Source organism: Hemitrygon akajei, chromosome 22 (genome assembly GCF_048418815.1).
Source record: "Hemitrygon akajei chromosome 22, sHemAka1.3, whole genome shotgun sequence".
Lineage (NCBI taxonomy): Eukaryota > Metazoa > Chordata > Chondrichthyes > Myliobatiformes > Dasyatidae > Hemitrygon > Hemitrygon akajei.
This window is the reverse complement of record NC_133145.1, coordinates 33,714,241-33,732,518: the sequence shown is the minus strand read 5'-3', so window position 1 is coordinate 33,732,518 and position 18,278 is coordinate 33,714,241. Positions and strand designations below refer to the sequence as shown.

General features: G+C 39.6%; 1 protein-coding gene across 1 annotated transcript in view; it reads left to right on the top strand.

The window, feature by feature from the left end:
* The window catches only part of usp43a (ubiquitin specific peptidase 43a), a 457,910-nt gene that overhangs the window by 177,871 nt on the left and 261,761 nt on the right, over positions 1 to 18,278 (top strand). Inside the window, exon 4 of the mRNA XM_073025952.1 lies at positions 8,619 to 8,711. Coding sequence (XP_072882053.1) covers positions 8,619 to 8,711 — 93 coding nt within the window. The remainder of the gene's footprint in view (positions 1 to 8,618; positions 8,712 to 18,278) is intronic.

Sequence of the window (18,278 nt, the reverse complement as noted above, 5' to 3'; positions counted from 1 at the left end):
CTTGCTCAAGGACAGAGATTTTGAAGAATATTCAATCAAAAATTGACCGATTTGCAGAGGGAATTGAAGAAATTAGCTACTGCAGCCACTGTTGTCAATTATGGAAGAAATAAATTTGGACTTGATCAAGAGGCTAGAACTGGAAGACTGTAGTTATTCTGGAGGGGCTGAAGGAGAACTAAGTAAAACTACACTCAAAGATTCTTGTTCAGGATAAACAGATAGAAGAAACTTTTCACACAGGACTGAAAGACAGTAAATACCATTTTGAAGTTTGAATTCTATAGCCTGTGACTTGTTCCTCCACCATAAACAGAACGTATTCTTAACTGATATGATTTTAACTGGTTAACTGATGAAGGAATAAGATGATCTGAGAGACCGACAGACGCATGAAACCCGGATTGCACCATGTAAGTCAGATAATAAACAATGCAGAATGGTTAGGCCGTAAGTCCTATTACTGTGTTGTAAGTTCTGGTTGGGAATTCCATAACTCACTTAAGTATGTGCCTGGGCTGCTGGCATTAAGAATTATTATTGAAAAAAAAACTACTCTTTCCAGAGGAATGAGATAAGTTGATAATAGTTTTTTTTAAAGCATTTGTTCCCCCTGTGGCGGTTCATTTGAAGGATCTAGACCAGAAACTTTGACTATCTATTTCCCTCTGTAGATCTGCCTGACCTGCTAAGATCCTTAGCACCCTGTGTATTGTTGCTTAAGCAGCTTGGGTGTAGAGGAAGAATGCAGTGTCAGCCAGATTTACAACATCGATAAAACTGTGCACGTAGGATATTTTTGTTACAGGTGCATGCAGGTGTAACTGGAGAAGCTTAACAAGACAGAGTAAAACTATGGATTTAACATTGATAAGGAAAGGTTACACTTATCTCAATATTTTACAGATCAAAATATTTCATATTGCAGGCATTTGACCAATCCTCACAACTTGTTTTGTAGTATAGCGAAACACATGATTCTGCGTATGCTGAATGAATTGCTACACCTGCCCATTCACCTCCTCCCTCGGGGCCTAAACAGTCCTCCTAGGTGAAACAGTACTTCACATGCAAATCTGTTGGGATTGTCTACTGTATTCGTTGCTCCTCTCTGTTGCTCAGACCTGACGAAGATTGGCGGGCCGTTTTGTCAGGCACCTCAGCTCCATCCACAAAAACTGGAATGTCCTGGTGGCCAACCATTTCAATTCCTGTCCCCATTCATGTTACAGCACGTTGGTCCGTGGCCTTCTCCTCTGCTGCAGTGGGGCCACGCTCAGGTTGGAGGAATTAAAGCTCATATTTCATCCAAGTAGCCTCCAACCTCATGGCATAAACATCAATTTCTCCAAACTCCTGTTATTCCCCCCCCCCCCCCCCCCACACTTCCCTCTTCATTTCTCCTCTCTGGCCTCTTACTTCTCACCGCTTCTCGCCCCTCCTCCTTCCCTTTCTCCCATGATCCACTCTCCTCTCCTCTCCTACCAGATTCCTCCTTCTCCAGCCTTTTCCCTTTTCCAATTGTCACCTCCATCTTCTTGTATCACCCCTCCCCCACCCACCACGCTTCACCCATCACTTTCTAGCTCAGGGCTTCCCAGCCTGGGATCCACAGATCTCTTGCTTTGTGATGTTAGTCCATGGCATAAAAATGGTTGGGAATCCCTGTCTTGTCCTCCTCCCTTCCCCTTTCCCCACCTTCTTATTCTGGGTTATTTCCCCTTCCTTTCTACTCCTGCTGAAGTGTCTCGGCCCAAAATGTTGACTTTCTATTCATCTCCATAGACAATGCCTGACCTGCTGAGTTCCTCCAGATGCTTCAGCATGTAGCTCTATATTCCATCTGCCACTGCTTTGCCCAGTCTCCTAATCTGTCTGAGTCCTTCTGCAGACTCCCTACTTCCTCAACACTACCTGCCTGTCCAGCTACCTTTGTTTTGTCCACAAACAGCCACAAAGTCATCAATTCCATCATCCAAATGTGAAAAGAAGGAGTCACAATACCGACCCCGATCACCAGCAACCAACCAGAAAAGGCCCCTTTATTCCCAATCTTTGCCTCCTTGCCAGTCAGCCAGTCTTCTATCCATACTGGTATCTGTCCTGTCATACCATGGGCTGCTAAGCAACCTCATGTGCAGCACCCTGTGAAAGGCCTTCTGCAAACCAAATTAAATAGCACCCACTGACTCTCCTTTGTCTATCTTGCCTGTTATTTTTTTCAAATACAGTAATTCCAACTGATTTTCAGACAAGATTTCACTTTAAGGAAAACATGCTGACTTTGGGCTATTTTATAATGTGTCTCAAATATCCTGAAACCTCATCCTTAATAATGGACCCTAACATTGTTCCAACCACTGCAGTCGGACTAATTGGCCAAAAATTTCCTCTCATTTGCCTCCCTCCCTTCTTAAAAGAGTGGATTGACATTTGCAATTTTCCATTCCTCTAGAAGAATTCCAGAATCGAGTGATACTTGAAAGAGCACTACTAATGCCTCTGCAATCTCTTTTAGAATGTAAGGATGTACTTCATCCAGTCCGGGTGACTTATCTACATTCGGACCTTTCAGCTTCCCAAGTACCTTCTCCTTAGTAAGAGCAACTACACCCACTTTTGCCCCTTACCAATCTCTAATCTGTAGGCATACTACTGGTGTCTTCCACAGTGGAGACTGTTGCAAAATACTTATTAAGTTTGTCCACAATTTCTTTGTCGCCTGTTACTACCTTTCCCTTGTCATTTTCCAACAGTTTGATATGTTCTCTCTTTTACTCTTTATATATCTGAAAGATCTTTTAGTATTCACTTTTATATTATTAGCTAGCCCTACCTTCATACTTAACAGTCTTGGTCCGAAGCATCGACTGTTCACTCTCTTCAATAGATGCTGCCTGACCCACTGAGTTCCCCTTCATTTTGTGTGTGTCACTTGGATTTCCAGCATCTGCAGATTTTCTCATATTTGTACCTTCTTGGTTTATCTTTTCTCTCCTTATTGTTTTTCTTTTAGTTGCATTGTGTTAGTTTTCAGGCTGGTTTCAGGCATTAGGCCGTTAACTCCAATTCCATTTGTTGGATTTTGAAACTACTTGCCCTCCAGCATTTTAATGAAACTAATTTGACAGCAGAAATGCTGGGAGCTGGCTTTCAGAAATGCAGATCCTAAAATACTTAATTATGATTTTAGAATTAGGGTGCAGTTAACTTAAGGAGATTTCTACAACTTAACTGTTATTTTCATGTTATTAAAGGCACCTTAATATGAGACAGGTAAGACTGAGTCTGTACACTCTTGTTTGGCAATGAACTTCATTGCTTTTTTTTTACAGCAATTTGAAACTGGAAATTTATTTAATTTGGCTGTCTCATGGTGATAATTAGTGTAAAATAAAACTCATTATCCAAGTTATCAGTAATGAAGTATTTAGTCAGAGTTGCTGTTCTAAATATCTAAACTTGTGGCCATGAATCTGTCTCCAACATTTGTTTGTAAATTATGTTGAGTGCAGTACTTCTAATACCACTAGTCTGAGGGTAAAAACTTAAATACAAAATTAGTGGCCAAAAATTGAAATGATCTGATTTGTGAACCAGTACAGCATCAGTTATAATGATTGGAACATTTGCTGCCATATAACGAAGGCATTAAACTTTAATGAATATTGCAATTTTATAAATTACTTGACAATTTTGGAGTTAACAATTTAGATTTCAAATTTACCTTAATTATTTCATTCTGAATTAATTAATGATTATGATTTTACTAAACAGCAGCTGTTTTGATTTGTCGATTGAATTTGCGCTGAGTAACCTTAAGTTGAACATTTAAAATTATGTTTTATAGTGGTAATTACAAAAACACAAATTTAAGCTAACTGGAGTAAAACATTGCTTTCTGCAATGTTGCTTTCCGTCATTATCAGCCTCCTAATGAATTTCTGTTCAAAACCTTTTCCTCAGGTATAATTTGTTATAATAGGGCCAATTTCTAGCCGTGCAATTTGAGTAATTTGGATTTCAGATAAAAGCGTATATTTCAGACTCAAACTAATGTCATTCCCGTATTTCCAAATGCAGACCAAATTGTTTTACGCATAACACCTGCTATGCAATTTTGTATTTGACATTAAAAACTCTTCCTTGATGACAGAAAAAAAATGTGTTCTTCTAGTTTGCTGTTGACCTATTGTTGTATGTTACTGTATTGAGTCTAGACTATATTTTATTCATTTGGAGAGCTATTTCTTACAATTGACTTGCAGCTCCCAAAGCAAAGATGCATACAAACTTGCCATGAGCAGCTGGGTCTGCTGAAGGTCAATTCAGATCAACTTTATTTACCGCATGCATTGACATGTATTTGGAATTTGCTGTGGTGTGTTGGCACGATTTGCAAGAAAAACAACATTATTCAACTATTATAAAGAATTAAGATATATAAAATTATGTTAGAAGTATGGATATGGAATAAAATGTACACAAGTACCAGCATACATTTATAATGTAAGCTGCATTAGAAAAAGTGGTTTAGGGTGTTTACAGTGACTGAAGAGGGGATATTTTGACATAAGCAGATTGAACCGTTCTGCGTATCAACATGGCTTAACTTGTGTTGCAGAGGAAAAAACAGTTGTTCCATGTTCCATTGGTAAATTGACTTCCTTCACCTGCAATGTCTGTTTTTCAGATCCACCACATTCTTATTTTTTTCTCTTTGACGAGATTTGGATCTTTGCATTATAGGTGCAAAGCCAACACAAGAAACTTAATTTTGTGTATGCCAAACTGTGCCGCTTTTGGTTTTTGGAAACGGTTTGTACAGCTCTGACAAAAAAAAACAACAACAGTAGCAAATCTGCCGCTCTTAGTTTCAGCACAGGCAAGTCACTATGTACATCAGTCATTGAATGCTGTGTGACTCTGCTTTTTTGATTGTCTGTATACCAAATTTGATATTCTATTTTGGAGAAATTTAGTATAAATTATTTCTTGTATTATGCTGCTTCTTTTCAGAACTCCTCAGTGAAGTGATGTTATGACAGTAAAGATTATTTGAACCACTTTGTGCAAAAACATGACTCAACCAGATTTCCTGAACTACCCACTTGAGAATTGGCTATAAAGAGGCATGTGTCATTAGTTGTGACATGCCTTAATGTACCATTGTAATCTAACTGTCGGCCTCAACACTGTAAGGAAGCTGACAGATTTGTAATAAGATTTGAATTTTTCAGCACTGTAGCAAGATCTTCCACTCTGCAAAGCTTTTGGAGATGGTGAATGCATTACATGTATCTAAACTTCCCAGGAATTAAGTGCTCCTTTAAGTTCTTTGAAGCTTTGGGTTTAGGGCATTCAAAATAATCCATTAAATTGAATCACACATTTACTGTTTGTATGCTAAAAGTGATCATTGTGAAGAAAATGGAGCGAATATAGAGATTTGTTGTTCTGCTGTTTATACCCTGAATAAGCTGCAGGCTTAAACGTATAGAGGGGGTGTCTGATGAGACTTCTATCAACCTACTGCTTACTGGGTTTGTTTGTGGCAAATGGAACCACTTTAGCAAATTGACCAATACTTGCATTCATCAATATACAGTCTTTAATATATCCAAAGGCATTTCAAAGAGGGGAATCAATATGTTAGACAGCAAGTCAAAATATGGATGTTGGAGGGCTGTTGGAGAAGCACTTCTTGATTTTCCAGACAAGCACACAAAATAGACGTAGAAGATTTACATCTTAAGTATTCCTACAAGAACTAATTAAAAATAGAATCAAACTATGATTGCTAAGTGGGAGCGTGCATGTTATAAACTCCGTTTCTAAGGGAATAAATAGCCTGCATATGAGTGTATGTTGGCAAAGTATGTACTATTTAGGAGATCACCATCAGCCAGTGATATTAGGACCCCGCTTGAAATAGAATGGTACTACAGAGACCATATGGTCCATTCATCTGCCATGGATCTTTGATGCAGCTATCAAAATTTCTCTCTCTCTTGTTTACTTTTTATTCCTTCAGTCATCTTTCTTCTTTTCAAGAATATACTGTATCTCCCTATTTGCATAGCAATAAACCATGACGATCTGGTAACTCATTTACTTCACAGTTTTTAGTTATAAAGAGAAATATACTGAACATAATGATGAAGGGTCTTGGCCTGAAATGTTGTCTGTACCCTTTTCCATAGATGCTGCCTGACCTGTTGAGCTCCTCCACCATTTTGTTTGTGTTGGATTTCCAGCATCTGCAGATTTTCTCTTGTTTGTAATTGAACGTAATGTAATTAGCTTTTACTATCTGCAGAAGAAGTTCTAATTGTTTATGTTCCTTACAATTCCATTTTGTGGCTATATTTTAAATAAATTAACTGATGCAGTTGTAAAGAAGAGGTGCTTAAGAATTCTTGATCATGACAAAAGAAACTAGATGTTATAGGACCCTGGTCAGACCCCTCTTGAAGTACTGTGCTCAGTTCTGGTCGCCTCACTACAGGAAGGATGTGGAAGCCATAAAAAGGGTGCAGAGGAGGTTTACAAGGATGTTGCCTGGATTGGGGAACATGCCTTATGAGAATAGGTTGAGCGAACTCGGCCTTTTTTCCTTGAAGCAACAGAGGATGAGAGGTGACCTGATAGATGTGTATAAGATGATGAGAGGCATTGATCATGTGGATAGTCAGAGGCTTTTTCCCATGGCTGAAATGGCTAGCACGGGAGGGCACAGTTTTAAGGTGCTTGGAAATGGGTACAGAGGAGATATCAAGGGTAAGTTTTTTACGCAGAGAGTGGTGAGTGCATGGAATGGGCTGCTGGCGATGATGGTGGAGGCAGATATGATAGGGTCTTTTAAGAGACTCCTGGAGAGGTACATGGAGCTCAGAAAAATAGAGGGCTATGGGTAACCCTAGGTAATTTCTAGGGTAAGGACCTGTTTGGCACAGCTTGTGGGCCAAAGAGCCTGTATTGTGCTGTAGGTTTTCTATGTTTCAAGATAAAAACATAAGAAATAGGAGCAGGAGTAGGCCATCTGGCCTGTCAAGCCTACTCTGCCATCTCCACCTACCTGCCTTTTCCCAATAACCCTTATTTCCTCTACAATGCATAAATCTATCCAACCTTGTCTTAAATATACTTACTGAGGTAGCCTCCACTGCTCCATTGAGCAGAGAATTCCACAGATTCACCACTCTCTGGGAAAAGCTGTTCCTGCTCATCTCCATCCTAAATCTACTCTTCTGAATCTTGAGATAATGTTCCCTACTTCTAGTCTCACCTTCCAGTGGAAACAACTTTCCTACCTTTATCTTATCTATCCCTTTCATAATTTTATATATTTATTTCAGATCTCCTCTCATTCTTCTGAATTCCATTGAGTACAGTCCCAGGTGACTCGATCTCTGCTCATAGTCTAACCCCCCTCACCTCTGGAATCAACCTGGTAAATGTCCTCTGCACTGCCTCTGATCTGAGACAGTAGACAGTTATTCAAGATACTTAGGGCCAGATAGAGCTTGATGTGTTTCAGTCAGGTCTGGTTTTAGATTGTCAAAATGATTATGTCCCGATATCCTCAAATCTAGAGAGATCACTGGCATCAAGGGTACAGATATGACAGCAGTTGACTAAATGAGATATTTCTAAAATAATCATGTTGAGGGAAGGGCCAATAGCTAACTATTAGGGAACCTTTCTAAGTGTCTCCAAAGATAACTAGCTCCCTTCATCTATGGTGTTTACCCCTGTTTTGCATCAACTATTTTTAGATACAGTACAATCACCTTATAAGACCATAAGAAATTGGAGCAGAATTAGGCCATACTTTGCCATTCGAATATGGGTGATTTATTTTTTTCTCTCAACCCTATTTTCCTTTCTTTTCCCTGTAACCTTTGACTCCTTTACTAATCAAGAACTTGCTAAATATAACCAATATCTTGGTCTCCACAGTTCTCTGTGGCAAGTAATTCCACAGATTCACTCTCTAACTAAAGAAATTCCTCCTCATCTCTGTTCTAAAGAGATATTCATCTATTTTGAGCATATGCCTTCTGTTCCTAGACTCTCCCTTTATTAGAAACATCTTTTCCTTTTCCACTCCATCTCGGCCTTTTTAAGTTCAGTAGAGTACAGTGAGATCCCTCTCACTCTTTTAAACTCAGGCAAGTACAGGCCCAGAGCCATCAAATGCTCATCAGGCATTAACCCTTTCATCCCCAACCTCATTATTGTAAATTTCCTCCAGATTCTCTCCAAGCTAGCATATTCTTCCTCAGACATTGAGCCCAAAACTACCTCACAGATCTCTAAATGTGGTCTGAATAAAGTCTCAGCATAAATTCTTTGTTTTTACATTCTACTCCTCCTGAATACAGGACTAGAATATAAAAGCAAAGATGTAATGCTGAAGCTTTATAGATTTTTGTTCTTCAACAGATTACCAAGGTAAAATCTGTCTTTGTTAATTGATGTTGTTGCTGAGTATGTACAATCAATATAGTGCAACAATGATTCTGTAAGATGGTTATGAGCTGTCGCATTTAATGTTATGTATATTGTGAGCATTTAACTTTTCTATTAACTTGTTCATTTTTTCTCTCCATTAGGTCATCTTTAACCTGCCCTCACTGCCTTAAACAGAGCAACACCTTTGACCCCTTTTTGTGCATCTCCTTGCCCATCCCACTACGCCAGACCAGGTACATTTACTGACACTATTTACAATGCATTTACGTTTTACTGTGACTATTTTTAGTCTGTTTTAGAGGAGAAGGACAAAATCTATATAGTTCTGTTTTAGTTTTTATATTTGGTAATGACCTCACGTACTTATTGTCTGCTTGTAGGGAAACTGATTCTGTGCTTGCTTATATAGAAGAGAAATTTTGAATTCATTATTACTGAATTAGCTGGCATTGTCCCCTGCTTGTCTAGCAAAGGGTTATTTCTTAGTGTGCATCAGCTAGATGCTGTACCTTACTAATTTTGTATGCATTAAATTTTGATATACATAAAGCAGATACTACCTTTATACCCAATATAACCACCAAATAAACGTTACAATGTTCACTGAGAATTAAAATGCATTATTAAACACGAAAATGTTTAAATATATAAAAGGAAAGAATGTTAGTTATCAAGTTACTTCCATTGAATGTGTTGATGCAAACCATTGAGGTTTTCAAATCACAGGGTGAATCAGATTAAGGAAAGGCTGCTCCTAACAAGCAAAAAAACCTTTGACAGTCTGAAAACTGACCGCAATTTCCAGTTAGTGGCTGTTTTATTAGGCACACCTATGCACCTGCTCATAATGCAAATAGCCAATCAGCCAACCATATGGCAGCAACTCAATGCATAAAAACATGCAGTCATTTTCAAGAGGTTCATTTGTTGTTCAGACCAAGTATCAGAATGGGGAAGAAATGTGATCTAAGTGACTTTGACAGTGGAATGATTGTCAGTGTCAGACAAGGTGATTTGAGTATCTGAAAAACTGCTGATCTCCTGGGATTTTCACACGCAACGGTCTCCAGAGCTTACAGAGCATGGTGCAAAAACAAAAGAAAAAACATCCATTGAGCAGCAGTTCTGTGCGAAAATGCCTTGTTAATGAGAGAGGTCAGAGGAGAACAGTCAGACTGGTTCAAGCTGACAGAAAGGCAACAACAACTCGAATAACCATGTGTTACAACAGTGCAATGCATTTTTGAATGCACAACACGTTGAACCTTGACGTGGGTGGCATACACAGCAGAAGACCGTGAACATTCAGAATACTTTGAGTGGCCACTTTATTAGCTACCATTTGTACCTGGTAAGTGGCCACTGGGTATATATAGACAATTATGGTCCTTCAGTCTGTGCATGTGTCTCGGTATGTTTCTTTGACATCACCAACCTCACAAGGTGCAGATTTGCTGATAGGAAATCGGTGGATAATAAGGAAGCAGTATCGACATGTTTATATGCAGTTTGAAATCTATTGTTTTTCATCGAGCCACTAGATCTTCCTAATATCCAGAATATAAGGAGCTTTTAATTTCTTTAGTGTCTTTTAGATTCCTGGAATGTCCAGAGTGGTTGACATCAGTTAACTCACACATGTACTGGCAAAGATGGGTATGCATCAGTGCACAATGGTGCTTTTGAGATAAAACTCTAGTTAATTTGCTTTAATTGTTTGGTCAGTACACTGAATAAATTCCTGATTTTCTTTATAATTGCAATGAAAATTTTCACAAGGGCAAGTACTCATTCATTAATGTCAATTGCAGACTCACTAGCAGACTCCAGTTAGTACAGATAGGCAACATCTCCTCCTATTCACGGTCGGCGTGGGTGCAGCACAGGGCTGTGTACGTAGCCCCCTGCTCTGCTCACACGCTACTATTGTTGGTTGAATCAAAGGTGGTGACAAGTCGGCATTTAGGAGGGAGATTGAAAATCTGGTTGAGTGGTGACACAACAATCACCCCTCTATTAAAGTTAGCAAATCTGAAGAGCTGATGATTGATGACAGGATGAGGGAGTTGGAGGTCGATGAGCCAGTCCTCATTAGGGGAATGGAGGTGGGAGAGGGCCAGTAGATTCAAATCAGAAGACCTGTGCTGGGATCATCACAAAGTGCCTCTACTTTCTTAGAATTTTGCGTCGGTTTAGCATGTAACCAAAAATTTTTGACAAACTTCTATGGAGCTTTAGAATGGGATTGCTGGGCAGGTGAAGCCAGTTGGGGGAGGGGGATGGTGGAGACAGCAACAGAAGACTGGGGGGGCGGGGGGAGTGGTGAGACAGCAAAGAGCTGCAGATTATGGAATTTGATAAGAATGGGAGGTGGTGGATGTAACCAGATAAAGGAAGCATGCTTGGTGTGGGAGGTGATAGGCAGAATAAATGGGCTGAGAAGGATGGTGTTTCGAAAGGAGGAGGTGTCTGAGAGGACTAGAGTGAATCAGAAGAGAGAAAGGAACAGATGGGATGTGTGTTATCTGAAAACGGAAAATATATACCATACATACAATTAGGTTGATGTCTACCCAATTAGAATATAAGGTAATACAGTCGGCCCTCCTTATCTGCGGGTTCCGCATGCGCGGATTCAACCAACCGTGGATCAGGAAAACCCGGAAGTTCCCTCTCCAGCACTTATTGTTTAAGCATGTACAGACTTTTTTTTCTTGTCATTGTTCTCTAAACAATACAGTATAACAACTATTTTACATAGCATTTACATTGTATTAGGTATTATAAGTAATCTAGAGATGATTTAAAGTATACGGGAAGATGTGACTAGGTTACCGCGGATCGGGAATCGAAAAAAATGGAAGTTCACTAGGTCGGAACAGGTACATCCGGTATTATTTAGCGTCAGTTAGTCAAACGTTTGTCTTAGTATATAGTATATATTTTATCTTTCTATGCATATAAACACTTAAGAAATATATGTATTTCAATAATTAAACCACTGCATTGCTTAGTAATAATTGTAGCTTTCATTGGGGCAGGGCCTTCACGTGCTCCATTATTCTCACTTTATCCTTTAAAATTGTTCTGATCGTTGACCGACTGTAGCCTAACGCTTTTCCAATGACTGATAGTGTTTCACCTCTTTCGGATTGCTTTGTTATTCCCACTTTATTTTCAATCACGATCGTTTTCCAGAACAGAAACACAGCAGGCGGTGGGTCCCGAGCTCCGCCGGGTCCTAAAGTCCACCACACTGAGACAGGTTAAATAATGGACTTGGAGCATCTGTGTTTTTGGTATCTGCGGGGGGGGGGGGGGGTCCCAGAACCAATTCCCCGTGGATAAGGAGGGCCGACTGTACACACAAAATACTGGAGGAACTCATTAGAATAGAAGGTTTTGGGCCTTACTCTGGTAGTGGAGGAGGCAGAGGACAGAAAGGTTGGTGTGGCAATGAGACGAGGAGTTGAACTGACATACAACTGGGAGCTGAGGATGGTCCCTGCAGACAGAGCTCGGTGCTCAGCAGAGCAGTTCCCCAGTCTGACCAATGTAGAGGACTTGCACCTTCATATTGCATTCTCTCACATCCTCATCCACCCAGGTCCTCATGCACATCCACTTCTTTCTAACATACTGCCCCCACCAACTCCATCTAGTCATCTATTCCCTTTGCCTGAATGATGCAGCTCAATCCCCTGAATTCCACCAGCAGTTTTGTTTTTGTTCCAGATTCCAGTATCTGCAATCTTTTCGTGTCTCCATGTGAAATAAATCATATGATTCTCTTTAGAGCAGCAGGGGCAGTGTCCCCTGTCCCTGGTGTAACGGTGTATATTTAACCCTCAATCAATACCGCAAATAAAGAGATCATTTGCACATTATCACATTGACATCAGAGAGAGATTGCTGTGCGCAAATTGGCTGCCACCTTTTTCTGTAACACCAACCACCCTCAGAAGATATGACGATGGATGGAAAGGCCCTTTGAGATAATATGAAACTGTGAATAACGAAGGGCTTAAAAAATTCAAACAACTGAGTCAAGCTACCATAAGAACACGCTGGTAGCTCAGCACCTCAGCCTGGCAAGTTGACTGTTTGTTCCCCTCCATGGAAGCTGACTGAATTCCTTCAGCTTTTTGTGTGCATTGAATAAGAACACACTCGCCTTTAAATGGAAACTCAGAGCTAATTAGCAAACGTTCAGAATATAACGATATACAGTACTGTGCAAAAGTCTCAGGCACATATATATAGTGAGTGTGCCTAAGACCTTTGCATAGTACTGTAGTAATTCTATGTATTGCACTGTTCTGCTGCCACAAAATAATAAACAAATTTCATGACATATGTGAGTAATGATAAACCTGATTCTCATATGGAACTCTAATTTGGACTAAGAGTGGGAAAAGGGGCAGGGAGAGGGGATGGAACAGGAAGTACCAGACAGGCATTTTGTAATGGTCAATAGACTAATTGTTTGGAATGAAATGACCTTGCCTGGTTTCTCAGGGTTGTGTGTGTCCACACCCACGCCTCAACCCGCCCCTCGCACTCCTCCTCTGCCTCTCCTGCAGCAATCCACCCTCAGCATTCCCAGCATCCTTTGCTCCTGCCAGATTTACAAACTTGCTCTCCGCTCCAAGTTGACAAATACAATACTGTGCAAAAGTATTCATAGCTACAGTACATATATGTGCCTAAGACTTTTGCACAGTACTGTCCTAAAGCAAATGCCAGCATTTATAGTGTATTTGATTTTTCCATCTCTACTACTGCATTGCAGTTATTACAGTTAGTTTCAAGGTCAGTAATGCTGTTACATTCATTTTACAGTACCTATTTCTTGAATGTGATGCTTAAATAAAATATAGGTTCAGTCAATTCAGTGCCATGTATTTTGAGCCATTAGTGCAGGGTTAAGAAGCACAGAACTGCCAGGCAATATAGGAGTAATTAAGGAAAGTAAGACTTTCTTGCCACGAAATTCATCTCCAGTTAGAAGCACTAAACTCACTGGGCTAGAAATGGCATTATTGCTTTTTAGTGGGATTAAAACATCATTGTTGGTCATGCTAGTATTGTTTTTTGAAAGACTGAGAACTTTGCTTCTAAGATTCACAGAACTGCTTTGTCAGGTTTCCTGTTATGCTGTCACACTGAAACTGACACCTTTTCTTTCAGAATGGCATTCCGTTTTGACACATTACAAGTTTTTGCAGTTATCAGAATTTAGCCCAGCATATGCAAGTTCTGAAGCTGAGCTTTAAAGGGTCATGCCCAAATGCAATCAGCATTCTTCGTGCTGTTAGGGAGCAATGTGACTGCAGTGAGGGAAAGAGGGTGCGAGAGTGACCCAGGGGTCAGACAGAAGTGGACAGGTTGGTGAAGAGGATTGCATGTCCCTTGTGCAAGAGGGCCACAGATGTCTTCATCTGCAGAAGAAGAACCTGCAGGCAGGTTCTTCTGAAAGGAAGTTGTTGGTAAAGTCAAAGTAAATTTATTATCAAAGTATGTATTGTATAGGTTATCATATATACCTTGAGGCTCATGTTCTTGCAGAGATTTACAGGAAAATAAAGAACGACAATTGAATTTACAAAAAACATACATAAACAAAGACTGACACTGTTGATGTGCAAAAGAAGAGAAATTTTGCAAGTATAAGAATATTGATAATATCGAGAACATGTGTTGTAGAGTCTTTGAAGGTGAGTCTGTAGGTTGTGGAATCAGTTCAGAGTTGTAACAAGTGAAGTTATCCACGCTGCTTCAGGAGCCTGATGGTCATAGAGTAATAACTGTTCCTGAACTTGATGTGGTGGCATCTGGGCTCCTGTACCTCCTGCCCAATTGTAGTAGTGCGAAGAGAGCATGGCCTGGATAATGGATGCTGCTTTCTTGCGGCAGTGCTCCGTGCATGTGTTCAGTTGCGGTCTCTGAATGCTTACGTTTTGGGGAAATGTTCAATACAAGTAACTTGGCTTCCTTCTGTGAGCTGAAGGTGAAGTAGGTGAGGCCTTCCATCCTTGATGCTGGAGTTTGTGGGATTCCCTTCATGCAGCAGTGAACAACAAACTGTGTGGTGTGGCTTCGTCAGCATCTTGGAATGACCCTGAGAATGGGAAGATTACCATAATCTTCACTGGCAAACGGTTAAACAACTCAGGCAGCATTTCAAACCTCAGGGAGGACAAAGAGTAATCTTTGAGTAATTACTAACTATCATATTTCATACCTGTGAAATTTGAAAACATCACTACAGACTCTTTGACATTGTTCAGTATGGGAAATTTACACCGAGAAATAAACAGTATTACAGCAGCAGAAATTCACACTGAAGTTTCAGAATTGCATTTGGTGCTGGGTACTCTGACCTTCGGAAATGTGTTCAGAATTGTTCTTCTCCAGTTCAAACATCATGTGAAACTCCTGATAATTTGTCATTCTGATTACTTGGTTTATTCCACAAGTGGGCTATTGGAAGTTATGCCTATTAGAGTCATAGAGTCATGTAAAAAAATATAGCAAAGAAACAAGCTCTTCGGCCCATCTAGTCCATAGCAAACCATTTAACCTGCCTGCCCCCATCAACCTGCAAGAGCAAGCACCTTTTTTCCCCACATATTATGTAGTAATATAATACATTTAGACTTGTTCAGTTTAAAGAAAGTAGGAATTGGACAAGCTCTCCAGACCCTGTAACAAACTGACCCATGTTCCTGATACTGGTGCTCTGCACCCCAAGCAAGATCATATCACATACATTCTGGACCCTGTCTATACAGTGTACCAGATCTCCAGCTCACAGTTTGGTCTAATAAGTGAGCTCAGTACTGAACCATCAAGATTTCCATCGAATGGCAAATTATTGGAATTCCCCTGACATTTGAAATTTAGACCTATTGTTTACAGTAGAATTGGATTGTTTAAACTGGATTGGACTGCACAGAGCTACTTTATGGCTTATTTTGGAGGATACCTTTCCGGTTTTGTGTTTTCATGATTAGACTAATTTGAATCAAGTGCACCAGCCCATGGGGTTCCTTAGAGACACATGAAACAAGTACTTTCAAATTAGGATTCACCCTCATTTGCTGCATTAAGTAGCTGCTGCGTTTCGTCCTAGCACACAGTTCAGGGACCACTTATATATATTTTTTTTTTAAAAAGTGAAATTAAGAACAATTTCAGTTTAAAAAAATGTTAAGGTGGTTTGCTATGTTAGCATACTGTGCATCCTAAACACACCTTCCATCTTCTACCCACTTCCATCATGTTATCATACTTGAGTCCGCTTCCATGATTGACCCCAACTCCACGATAAGGCATGAGCTTATTGCTGTACAGAGACAGCAACATATAATTGTGCTGTGTAAAACTACAATTAGCACTTTGAATCCTGGCAGTGATATGCTAGGTGTTTGAAGCATTAAAAACAGCTGGCAGATGAAGACAACAACATATCAGTGCTCTAGTAAAGATCCTTTCAATCAGCTTTCCTTGTTGACTTGCCTTAGATTTCAACCTTAATGTAATCAGCTTCAGCTGTAGGAATGCTCAACTCCTTTGATTTAAGATCCCAGGTATTACTATGCTCCTAAAGGAGCTGCAACAGAATTGCATTTTTAGAGATTATATTCTCTGATGAAAAGATTAATTCACCTACCTGGATTAATTCAATATTTACGTTGTAAGAGACACAAGATTGGTTTCAAGACACCACTGTTCATGTGCATATAGGCAGACCTCTTTTCTATCTACATCTATCTGAAGATGTTTTACAGTAGCTCATTTGGCATGGTAGACTATTTTGTGTTGTTACCCCAGAAGATATTGAAAAGGATGTAGGGAGTGTCTCAGAGGAATAATTTAAAAATAAATGATATTTATTGTTCAAATATTGGCTTGCCTTCTTATTATTTTATTTTTGAGGGGGGGGGTGTTAGTCTATGTAGATATTTCATTAAATTTTCATGGGTAAATTCAGCAAGCCTAGTAGAATATTTTATGCACAGAGTAGTGGAGTACGAGATGTTCTGCCACAGCTGTAGAAAGTCTGGTTTGACCACACCTGTGCACTCTAAGCAGGTCTCAACAATTCCTTCCAAAGCTATAATGATGACTTTTGAGGGATAGATTTATCTGAACGAAATACAGACTTCAGCAGCCAATTTAAAAGGAGTGATTATATAAACCAGGAGTTTGTTCCAGGAATTTTGTCAAATATATTGAGGGAAGCCAGTATCTTAGGCAGCAAAAAACTATTTCTGATAGTTGGCATATCTCAGTCTGAAATCCTTGTTTTAAAAAAAAAATGAAGTCTTTAAGTAGTAAACACTTTTATCTGCAAAGGGTGATAATATCTAGGAATTCTTCTGGAAGTAGTAATGCTTGTAGCTGAGCAGTTAGTTTTAAATCAGGTTGAGACATTTGTCAGCCATTTGGGAATAAGCTGGGTACATTAGAGCCGTAGAGAGAGACAGTGTAGAAACAGACCCATCAGCTGATTTAGTCCATGCTGACTATCGTTCAGCAAATTCTGATCAACTCCCACCCCTGGGACTCTACCATTCACCAATACACTTGGGCAATTTAGAATGGCCAACTAATTGAGCCTCTGTCATGTCTCTGGGACATGGGAAGAAGTCAGTGGAAACCCACATGGTCAAGAGAACAGGTAGTACCTGGGGTCAGGATTGAATCTGGATTTTGTGCATTGTGGCTGGTGACACTATCTCTTTGCCACTGCAGTTGTGCTCGAAGAATTCATATTTAAATGCCTATAACAATAGGAATCACCAATATTTAATGCATGTACAGTATAACTTACAAGATTTAAATATAAAGGAATATAGTAAGGATAGGTTGTTATTCCTGTGCTGCAAATGATGTTTCTGATTTCATTTGGATTCATTCCCCCCACCCACCCAAAAAAATGAGCTAATTCAGAAATAGTTTCATAGGGACCAGAAAAAGTGAGTCAACAGAGACGGTATCCATAGGTCTAGATGCAAGTTAGCTTTAGGGAGGAGGTATTAGTCTTTCCACAGTGAAAGTGGAAAAGAGCAATATTCATTTTGGTGTTGAGCTGACAATAATTAGTTCTAAATGTGAAGTAATTAACCATGAGAATGAAATGAATGCAAACATTGGAAAAAGAGAAAGAAGTGAAGAATCCTGACCTTTGTGACAAATATTCTCTGGACTTTGCTCTACGTTTCAAATTGGAATATTAGAAAATTATAATGGTAGCCTGAGAAAATGGGAAATGTGAATTTTCAGTAAAATACAATTAAGGAAAAGAACAAAAAGAAAATTAATTCTTCCTCCAAGAAAATGGGATGCATAATGAGAAAGGATTTAATTATGGTATACATAAATGAGGTCTTGAGGTTAGTGGATGGTTATTTGAGATTCTGAGATATGAATTTGCATGACAATATGTAAAGTGTTTTCACTGTTGTTAAAAAGTCCTAAGGTACTTGATGGAAATCATGTAATGAAATGATAGGGCAGGTGATTGGAGAGTTGGGCTTTAAGGAACGTGATCAAGGAAGGAAAGGGAGAGCAGTGGCAGAGAGGTTAAGGGAGGCAGCTGAAGGCATGGGCATCAATGGTGTTAAGGAATAAAACCGAGGATGCTCCGCATGCCAGAATGTGAGGAGTGCAAAAATTTTGGAGGATTAGAGGTTGGAGAAGATTACTGAGATAAGGGTGCAGGGGTTTGAGACTAGATTAGAATTTTAAAATTGAGCTGCTGCAAAATTAGGAGCCTTTACATTTTAATGAGC